The following is a 10355-nucleotide window of genomic DNA, read 5'->3' on the forward strand; positions in this document are numbered from 1 at the left end:
ACAGTGTTATGATTAAATACCAAATAGTGGTAGGGCAGTATCAAAATTGGGCAGAAGTTAAGGCAGGGTTCTAGGCTGGTGAAGAGACAGGCAAGCAAAATCTAGCATCTGTAAGAGCCAGTGGAGGGAGGAAGAATGAGGGGCTTAGATTTATGATTAGGCATTGAGATTAGCAGAAAACTCCTGGAACAACCAGGGAGGGTACAGACCGAGGAAGCACTAGTGAAGAAAGTGACTTGAGAAGTCAGCGCCCCCAGCTGCCTGACTGTGGAGTTCTGCGGGGAGCAGCACCATCTGCTGGCCAAAGGGAAGAACAGACCCTGCTCCTAGACGGGAGTGCAGTGCTTAGTCACTCAGTTGAGACTCTTTGCAACCCCATGGAGTGTAGCCCGCCAGGCTTCTCTGTCCATGGGATTCTCCAGGCAAGAATACTGGAGTGGGTTGCCATGCCCTCCTCCAGGGGATCTTCCTGACCCAGGGATCGAACCCAGGTCTCCTGCACTGCAGGCAGATTCTTTACCATCTGAGCCAGCAGGGAAGCCCATGAATACTAGAGTGGGTAGCCTATCCTTTCTCCAGGAGATCTTCCTGACCTAGGAATCAAACTGTGGTCTCCTGCATTGCAGGCAGATTCTTTACCAGCTGAGTTACTAGGGAAGCCCAGACTTGGGAGGGTAGGCCTTAAAGCCCAACCCAAGCTTGGAGTCAGAAAGAACAGAGTGAAGGCAAAGAATAAAAAAAGTATCCTGTTACATCTCCAGGAACAAGGGCCAAGGCTTGAAAGTATGCAGGGCCTTGGCAGCTTCCTGTGGCACCCCAGCCCCTCTTGGAGATCATGCACACACCGCTCTCCCCAGCATCAACACAAAGGCACCAACTCCAGAGTACCAGGGCAATGCAGACAGTTTAATGCTCTCCACCTCATCACCATCTCCCACTGTCCTCCAGAAGGCTCTCTGCCCCAGGGCACTCCTCATACTGGAGCCCCAGACAGTGTGCACAAGAGCAGGCCCACCATCAGCCCCACCTCTCACCCCAACCCATGCCCAGGGCTTGGGGGGCTTGTCTTTTCACCTGTGGGACCGAGAAGCAGACAGAAGAGAGCGCTTCTAAGAGAGACGAGCCACAGTGAGAAGGAAGGATAGGAAAAAAGGTACTGCTCCAGAAGGAGAACAGGTGTGTGAAGAGTGAAAAGGAAAAGAGCTGTTATCGTGGGGGAATAGTGATGGGGTCAGAATTCTGACTTCTCCAGGCTATGGCCCTCTACTGGGAAGCAGGCTTACGGCCTGGGCAAAACAGCAGCTCTAAGGCAGCTCTGAAGATTAGCACAGGCAGCCGGCAGAAAGCATCACAGCTGACACCTGAGGGCAACAAGGATAGTTGCACTCCCCCCACCACCGTCCCAGCCCAGCAGCCTTCAGGAGACTGAGCACAGATGATGCTGTGGCTTTCCCAAGAAGGGACAGCCCCCCAACTGCCAGCCTGCCTATCGGCGTTGACATCTTCCTACAACCAACTGAGGTGCTCCTCCTCGTAGCGCTGGGGGTCGATGAAGGGCCGGTCAATAGAGCGGATCATCAGCTCCCCACAGTACACACACTCAGCAGCCACAAGTTCATCCAGGTCAGCTTTGAGCTGTTCCCGGCTGGGCCCCCCGGCAGCAGCACCCACCTCAGCCTCCTTAGCCCGGGCAGAGCCCTTGGCAGGGGGTGGAGCAGCCCCTAGCTTTCGCTGCAGCTCCTCAAGCCGGGCCTGCTTGTAGGCTGGCAGGCCGGGCCGCACAGCCTGCAGCAGGCAGTCAGCATGGAACATGTGGCCACAGAGGAAGAGGTAAAAAGGGCGGTTGAGCAGGGGGAAGTCGCAGGTGGCACATTTGTCCTGGGGCTCCACGGTGCCATAGCGGCCCCGCAGCTCCTGCAGGTCTCTCCGGATGCGCTGGGCACTGGCTGTGGCCTCTTCCATCTCTCGCTGTAGCTCTTGGATGTGGTGGTTATAGGCCTTCAGTGAGCTGCAGATGGCCTCCTTGAAGTGGTCAATGGTGACGAAGTCAGGAAAGAAAGGCAGCACGTCTTCAATCTTGAGCAGGGGACAGCTGGCCAGGCACGCCATGGCCGTCTGCACATCTTCTTCCTCCTGCACCACGTGCCGCGCAATCTTCAGCCACAGCTTCTTGCGCAGCTCCTCGTCTTCCTCAGGCAAGTCAGCACACTGCTTGGCCAGGTCCACGTCCACCTGTGGGGAAGCTGAGAGTGTTAGGGTCAAGTCCCTCCCCACTCAGGACAGAGTCTGTGGGAAAGACAGATGCCCGAGAGAACGGATGCCCGGCACTCCTGGCAACAAGAAAGATTGGGCTTCTGGGGGCTGAAACAGGGGCTACTGAAACAGGAAGGAACCTGGAACAGGAAGGCCTGTCAGGAACGGGCCTGTCCCTGTCAGAGCTACGCAAATGCTACTTATTGATGGTGGGCCTGCAATATTAGTGAAGTTAAAAATCACCTGGGGAAATACCTAAAATACAGATTTTTGGGCCCTCAACCAGACATTCTGATTCAGTAAGTCTTGGATTCAAACCCAGGAATTTGATTTTTTTTTTTCTTTTGACTGCAATGCATGGCTGGCAGGATCTTAGTTCCCTGACCAGGGATTGAACCCACGCCCTCGGCAGTGAAGATGCACTGTCCTAACCACTAGACCACCAGGAAATTCCCTCAAATTTTAAATAGCACTTTATACAATCCTAAGTAGGTGATAATTCATGATCTGAGCAATGCAACTCAGCACCTTCCCATTCTGCAATTGTGGCTAGCATGTATGCAGAACTTACCCGTGAGGGAAGTGCTTATTATATTATCCCCATTTTGCAGCTGAATAACCTGAGGCAAAAAGAGGTTCAGAAACCAGTCTGAGGTCACACAGCTTAGTACGAGGCAGAACCAGAATTCAAACCCCGACTTCTGAGTTGTGTTCTTCACCTCTATATAACAGTTCCTCTGCGAGAGAGGCCAGCACCCCTTAGCCACGGTCCCACCCCCTCAACTTTCAGCATGTCAGGCTTTCTAGTTCTCTTTCTTGACTCCCAGATGGGGTCAAGGATCACCGGCTCACCTGCAGGGCCAGGTCTACAGCCTCCTCATACAGCTCCAGGACCTTGTAGACGTGGACACAAGCGCGGTGGTGGCCGTGCTCAGCGCAGAGCCGCAGCGCATACTTGAGATCATAATGCACGCGGTGTGGGCTGGCCCCGGCCTGCTCCAGGTAGGCCAGCAGTGAGGCCGGCTGGCCCCGGGCATAGAGCGACAGCAGGTAATTGTGAATGGCCTGCTCGGTCTCGCCCAGCACGTTCACGCAGAACTCCATGTAGCGGATGGCTTGGCTCACCTGCTGGGCCTCGCCACCTTGGCTATAGTTCACCAGGGCAGGGATGAGCTGCCGGGCATCTAGCCGGCTGCCCATCTCAATCCAGGCGTCCACCAGCTGGCGAGGGATGTGACGGATGAGGATGGGCGAGAACTTGTAGAAGAGCTGGGGATCACGGTGGCGGGCCAGCACGGCCAAGGCCTCCTCGTAGGCCTCATGCTGGCAGTGGTACGCCACCACACGCTCATAGTCCTGCATGATCACAGCGAAGTACACCATGTGCTCCGTGTCCCCGTGGCTGGCCAACAGCTCGTGGATGGAGGCCCGGCTGGCGAAGAGCCACTCCTTGTGGCGAGGGCTACTGAGGAAGGAGCGGAAGCGCTCACGGGTTTCCCGGTAGAGGTTCAGGGCATCTGGGTCACCCTGCAGGGCCCCAAGCCGGCTCAAGTAGAGCTCCGTCAGCCAGGCGGTCAGCAGAGTTGCCTGGGTTCGCTCGGCAGGCTTCAAATTGGCCAGTTTTCGCTGCAGGAACTCGGCCAGCGCCTCCTCCTGTCGGGCCTCCAAGAACTTAAGGGCGATCTCTTCAAAGTAGCTCTGAGTCAGGGCATAGCAGCGGGCGCTCTCCAGGTAGCGACGCTGGCGGAAGCAAAAGTCGGCCTCCCGGGCCAGGACTGTGTCCAGGCAGTCAGGCCGCTCTCGACAATACTCCTTGGCCAGGTCAAAGCGGTTCATGTCCAGGTAGGTGCGCCAGACATCCCGTGCCTCCCGCTGCACGTGGTAGCGGAAGACAGCCCGCTCGGTGTGGGCCCACAGGTGGCCGGTGGAGGAGTCCTTCACCATGTGCTTCAGTGGCCCGAACTTCTCCAGGAAGTGGTCTCGAAGCACCACCTGCCCTGTCAGCGTGCATACCGCCTCCACCCGGTCTGCCAGCAGCAGCAGGAAGTGGAACTGGGTCAGGACGATGGCCAGGGGTGGGCTGGCCCCGGGACCCACCCCCTCTGGGTACTCCCAGACCCGCTCCTCGCTCAGCAGGGAGTCCGGACGCCCGCAGTCCAATGATCCATACAACACGCCGTCTCCCATCATCCAGGCAAAGGCCCGGGGTGCAGAGCGCAACTTGGGGGTGTAGAAGGCCAGCTCGCTGTAGCCCAGACTGCTGGGGAACTCACGGAATGGGGGTGGGTGGTCAGCATAGGCAGCAAAGAGCCCCGAGAAACCCTGGGCCTCAGCTCCCTCTGCCACTCGGCCTATGAACTGGAAGAGGCGCTGCCGAGTGGTGGCAATGACAAAGCCGCGTCCTTCAGGGCCCCGCTCAGCCTCAAGGGAGCACACAGGTGCTGGGCCCCCTTCTTCATTTAGCACGTACAGTGGACGGAAGTAGAGATCCGGGGCAGGGCCAAAAAGCCCACCCTCGCTGGCCGAAAGCTCTGCTTCAAAGATCTGCCCTTGGGCGGTGCCAACCAGGATGGGGCCCGTGCTGCTCTCGGTGCCCAGGGCCTTATTCCAGCCCACACTCTCCACCAGCTGCCCCTTCCAGCGTGCCAGGGGCCGAACCTTCTGTCCATTACGATTCACGTAGAGGACCTCAGTGCTGCTCAGAGCGATCAGCAGATGAGAGCCTGGAGGAGGGCAAAGCATGGCACCCTAGAGGATGCTGCCTTTCCCACCCTCAGGTCCCACCCACCCCGGCGGTGACCCACCCTCAACAGTGCCCGCCCCCACCTCAGAACTCTATCACCACTCACCAGTAGGGTCCAGGAACATCTTGTGAACTTTGGCATCATCCTTGCGCCCCAGCTCCATGTGGTTGGGTTCATTTGCTTTGCCCAAGTCAATGCTGTCGAGACAAGAGTCAGAGCACGACTCCAGAGGAGGGCAGAGCCTTTTTTTGAATCACAGACCTCTTTATAATCAGATGAAAGGCACAACCTTTCCTCCCTGAAATCTACACAGACACATAAAATTCTGAATACAATCCCAAGGGAACTCTGAAACACATACGGGGTCCTCCTTCAGAACCCTCAGCTCTGAGAAGCTGCTTCATTTTAAGAAGTCACTAAGCAGAAGTCTTCTGCTTCTGCCCAACACACCCCCAGTGCCTCCAGGAAGATGGGCAGGGACATCCCAGAATGCTGGGATAAAAAGGGAACCGCAAATAGTAGCTAATGGTTATTGAGCACCTTCTAGATACCCAGCACCATGCTAAGAGCTTGAGCTAGTATGACCTCAATTAATCTTCACAATAATCTTGAGGGGTATTCCCTTAAGGTTATTTCCTATTTAAGGTATTTCCTTATTAAAACCTTTTCAATTGATATGCTCATTCTAACCAAAGAATCAATGCAAAATTGTATGAAGGGGAACTTCCCTGGTGGTCCAGTGGTTAAGAATCCACTTAACCACTTAAGCGGGTTTGATCCTTGGTCTGGAAACTAAGATCCCACAAACCTCCAGGCAACTGAGCCTGAGACCCGTGTTGAAGATCCCATGTGCCACAACCAAGACCCCACACAATCAAATTTAAAAACAAAAAGTAAGTATGTATGAAGAAAAAGTTAATGACTTTCCTTCCAAATTCCTGTTATTCCCAGCAAAAAAATCTGATATTAACATCTTTCTCCATGTTCACAACATAAAGTTATATTATCACTGTTTTTATAATTTATACCTTACTTTTCTCAATGATATTTCATGAACCTTCCACTGGGTCAACAGATACAGCTCTCATTGTTTTAATAACTGCATAATATTTCCTTTTATGGCTGAATCATAACTTAATCATTTTCCTACTGATGGGCATTCAGCTTGGGTCCAGTTTTTCCTACCAGAAATATGGCTGCAATCAACATCCTTGTATATATACCTTTCAAACTGGTAGTTTTCTTTCTATGACTTGAATTCCCCAAAGTGGGACTGCCAGGAAAGTTACAGATATTTTAAAGTTTAACAGACATTGCTTTTCCAAAAGGTGGTGGCAATTTATACTCTTTCCAGCAATATATGAGTCCATCTCTGTATATCTTCACCAGCATCATACATTGCCATTTTAAACTCTTGCTAATCTTATAGGTTAAAAATAATAGCATCTTAGTTGTTTTATTTAATTTTTTCAATTTTCTGGCCATATCGCACAACATGAGGGATCTTAGTTCCCCAATCAGGGATTGAACCCACGTCCCCTGCATTGGAAGCACAGAGTCTTAATCACCGGATCACCAGGGAAGTCCCTTACTGTTATTTTAATTTGCATTTCCCACAGGTTTAAAATATTTTCAAATGATTACTGGAAATTTGGAGTTCCTCTTCTGCAAACTGCTTGTTTATATTGTTTACCTTTCCTTTTCTACTGAACTGTCTTTTTCTTATTAATTTGAAAGGGTTTTTTGTTTTTTAAAGAACAGGAATGTAAATCTTTAGTCATATGTGGAAAAACATTATTTTCCCACCGTCTTTTGTCCTGACCTGCTTCATATGCTTTTCTATTTTTATTTTGTCATAACAGCAATTACTACATAGTCAAATCTATCTTTTCCTTTGTGGATTCTGGATTTTCTAGCTTGAGTAAGAAGGTCTCCCTTAAGCCCAAGAACACAGAAATTTATTAAATATTCTTTAATAGTCACACTGCTTATTTTTTATATTTAAATAATTATTCTACTTAGAATTCATTTTTGTGATACAGAGATTTAGCTCTCTTTCATCTCAGATGGTTATTCTGGGTAGACAAAAAAATTTTGCTAACACCTTTTGTCATGTATTATTTCCATTTACTTGAGATATTTCCAGTTTTATTGAAATATTTTATTTCTACTTATAGTGAATTTATTTCAGGACTCTAGACAGTTCCACTTATCTACATGACTAACTTTGTGGGTTGGTACTGTTTATAATGGGCTGCCCGCAATACAGAAGACGCGGGTTCAATCCCTAGGTTGAGAAAATCCCCTGGAGAAGGAAATAGCAACCTACTCTAGTATTTTCTGCCTGGGAAATCTCATGGACAGAGAACTCTGGACAGTCCATGGGGTCACAAAGAGTTGGACACGACTTGGTGACTATACACATATACACACACACACAGTCTGTAACAGATGAAGGGACATGTTCAGAGAGACCAGGTGACTTGCTCAAGATTCCACTGTAAGTGGCAGAGCTGAGCTCTGAGCCCAGGTCTACTATACTACATCGGGGAAAGGATAGGATATTTCCCCCAAACCCCAAATCACTGTTTCACCTGCCCAGAATAGAAGAAAGGCCTGGTCAGTCAACAGTTCCAAAATACCACCAATCCACTGCCTACACTCCTAAACCTTCTGGGTCTTCACTTACCGGAGTAGTGTATCCTTGCCTAGGCTCATGCAGAGCTGATTGCAGGAGACAACAAGACTGGTGATGCGCTCGGAAGGGGTAAAGTCAATGCGCTGCTTCGTGAAGATGGGTGCTTCCTTCTCTAGCTGGGCATTCACATATCCTAGGCAAGAAGCAACGGAAAGGTTAACTATGAAACAGAGGAAGGGCAAGAAGAGGCAGATTGCTCCTCTCCACCTTCCCAACATATTCCTACCCCAGGATGTTGGTTAGTGACACTTTAAATATCAATATATCAAGCACTTCACTAACCACCTCTATATAAATCCTAGGCTACATTATAGGTTCTGGGCTCTTCCCACACCTCTGAAAGCAGTAAGGGGTTGATCCTCTGAACCCTTGGGATGCTATTTTTTTTTTTTTTTTAATATGGAACGCTTCACGAATTTGCGTGTCATCCTTGCGCAGGGGCCATGCTAATCTTCTCTGTATCGTTCCAATTTTAGTATATGTGCTGCCGAAGCGAGCACTTGTGATGCTATTAAACCACTATGTACCTGCTCCTGGTGGTAATGAGGGAAAGTTTGAGTGTTCTCCTTTATCAGTCCTTGGCCAAGCAATCCCAGCTCAACTAAAGTCATCTAGTTCCACTTTCTTCCTTCCTCCCTGCCCATGCAATAATGCTCTCAATAAGTCTCCAGAAGAATGAGGGCAGAGGGATCCCTGAGAAACCCTTCCAATCAGTTGGTTAACAAACTGCTGGTACTTTCTCTCTAGCCTTTACTTTCATTTCTCTATCACTACTCAAAATATTCCAGCACTTCAGATGCCCCTGCCAACTCTGTACTACTTTCTACAAAAACTTCCCCTCACCATCCAGCTGCAAACAGCTCTACCAGAAGCTTAAGATACTTCATTTTCCCCTGTTCAGTGACAGAGTTCCCTCTAGGCTCACCCCTCCTTCCCCTACAACACTACCCTTTCACCAGTTCTTTACTCATTCTCTTCCTGTTACCTCCAGAAGGGGACTGATGGGAAAAACACTGAATCAGATGAAGCCTATTCTCATCTGAACCTATTCTCAGTTTTCCCAACTGCTGCCCTCTAAGCAAGTCACTTCCTTATCTGAGTCCCAGTTCCCTCTTAGAAGGACTCTAGTGGCATGGCCTAGATTACGCGGCTGTGCTTGCTGCTCTTTCAAACTTCGACCATCCACCGCCTGGAGGCCATGAGAACCTGAGGAGAACCAAGGGCCTAGATCCAGACTGCAGGTCCAAGAGGTGAACCCGAGCTCCTGGAGCCACCCCCTCCGCTCCTCCCATGCAGATGCAAGGAGAGCCGAGAGGTGCAGCGGCGCCCTCACTTCCCTTACCCGAGTGGGGGATGCCCACGCTGGGGCAGCCGGGCTGCAAGACGGTCGAGCGGGACAGGGAGTCCTCGTATTCATCCAGGATAGACGCCATGGTGCCCGGCCTCTGGGTCCTCCGTCCCAGGGATTACAACAGGGCTCCCCCCAGGGATCCCCGTCTCCCGGGATTGGAAGCTGAGACTCCCCAGCCTCAACAGGAATCTGACAGATCCTGGCAATCCGCCGCCGCCAACTCCTCCTCTTTACAATCCTGAGAATCTTTTCACTCTCGCCTTATAGAGCGAGAAGATCGGGGAGCCCGCCTCCTTGAATCTGGCGCAGTTCTACACCCAACTCACGCCCCCAAGAAAGCACTGGTTCCCCTTAGCCGATCTCAGGTGATCCCAACCTCGCCCGAGCAGCTCAGCTGACTCCCGCCCCTGGGACGCACGCCTATAACGTAACTTCCGGGTTCTCAGAGGCCCACGTTGGCTGGCGCAGGAACGTCGCGGAGCCGGCCCTTGGGAGGTGCTTTAAGGACTACGGTGGGCGGGGCGGGGGGGTGGTAGGGGCGGGGTCGAGTGGTGGAAGGGCGGGGCTATGGCCCAGCTGGCTCTCCAGCGGAGTGCTCCGTTCTCTGCTGGGGAGAGTCCGAGCTGGTGGTGGTGGTTTAGTCACTAAACGGTGTTCGACTCTTGCGACCCCATGGACTGTATGTAGTCCGCCAGGCTCCTCTGTCCATGGGGTTCTCCAGGCAAGGATACTAGAGTGGGTTGCCATTTCCTTCTCCAGGTAATCTTCCTGACCCAGAGATTGAACCGAGGTCTCCTGCACTGCAGGCAGTTTCTTTACCGACTGAGCTACCAAGGAAGCCCCTAGGTGGTGGACTGGCCCCGCTGAACACAAGCCCCACCCTCCTGGACTCTGCTGCAGTTCTATACTTTGACACCAGGAGGCAATCCTGGCTTTCTCAGTCGCCTTCCCAGACCCGCCCAGCGCAATCCAGCCTCAGCCTCTGAGAAGGTTCCCAGCATTTTTCACGCCCAGGCTTCCCTTCCGCAGAAGACCACTCAACCTCTCTGGTCAGCTCCCGCTCGCACATTTAAAAATAGTCCATTGCCCTAGGTCCCCAGTGAAGGAAAAGATTACCCACTCCAGTACTCTTGCCTGGAGAATTCCATGGACAGAGGAGCCTGGAGGGCTGCAGTCCATGAGGTTGCAAAGAGTCGGACACGCCTAAGCGACTAACACACATCCTAGGTCCCCAGGAGAACATTCCTTTTCTTCACCCTAAACGCCACCTAAATCCGGCCTTCACACGGCACAGGCAAGCAGTCCTGGC

General features: G+C 51.8%; 1 protein-coding gene and 1 non-coding gene across 2 annotated transcripts; both read right to left on the reverse strand.

Moving 5' to 3' along the window:
• Positions 1-885: 885 nt before the first annotated feature.
• Positions 886-9474, reverse strand: VPS18 (VPS18 core subunit of CORVET and HOPS complexes). The gene is made up of 5 exons (XM_043920577.1): positions 9038-9474; positions 7687-7828; positions 5103-5194; positions 3106-4976; positions 886-2232 (listed from the first exon to the last, which is right to left on the reverse strand). Exons 1-5 carry the CDS (start codon positions 9126-9128, stop codon positions 1507-1509), a joined length of 2922 nt encoding a protein of 973 aa, XP_043776512.1. The 5' UTR covers positions 9129-9474; the 3' UTR covers positions 886-1506.
• LOC122705951 lies at positions 8089-8195 on the reverse strand. The gene has a single exon (XR_006344221.1). It is a non-coding gene; the product is annotated as a U6 spliceosomal RNA (small nuclear RNA).
• Positions 9475-10355: the final 881 nt, after the last annotated feature.

The sequence above is a fragment of the Cervus elaphus genome, chromosome 12 (genome assembly GCF_910594005.1).
Source record: "Cervus elaphus chromosome 12, mCerEla1.1, whole genome shotgun sequence".
Classification (NCBI taxonomy): Eukaryota; Metazoa; Chordata; class Mammalia; order Artiodactyla; family Cervidae; genus Cervus; species Cervus elaphus.

What these genes read in the sequence shown, in the direction of transcription:
- VPS18 (XM_043920577.1), bottom strand. Translation starts at nt 9,128, where the DNA reads ATGGCGTCTATCCTGGATGAATACGAGGACTCCCTGTCCCGCTCGACC. An exon ending in GATGTTCCTGGACCCTACTG is followed by an intron (nt 4,977 to 5,102) that starts GTGAGTGGTGAT and finishes GCCCTCCTCCAG; the next exon opens with GCTCTCATCTGCTGATCGCT. An exon ending in CTGTAGACCTGGCCCTGCAG is followed by an intron (nt 2,233 to 3,105) that starts GTGAGCCGGTGA and finishes GCTTCCCCACAG; the next exon opens with GTGGACGTGGACCTGGCCAA.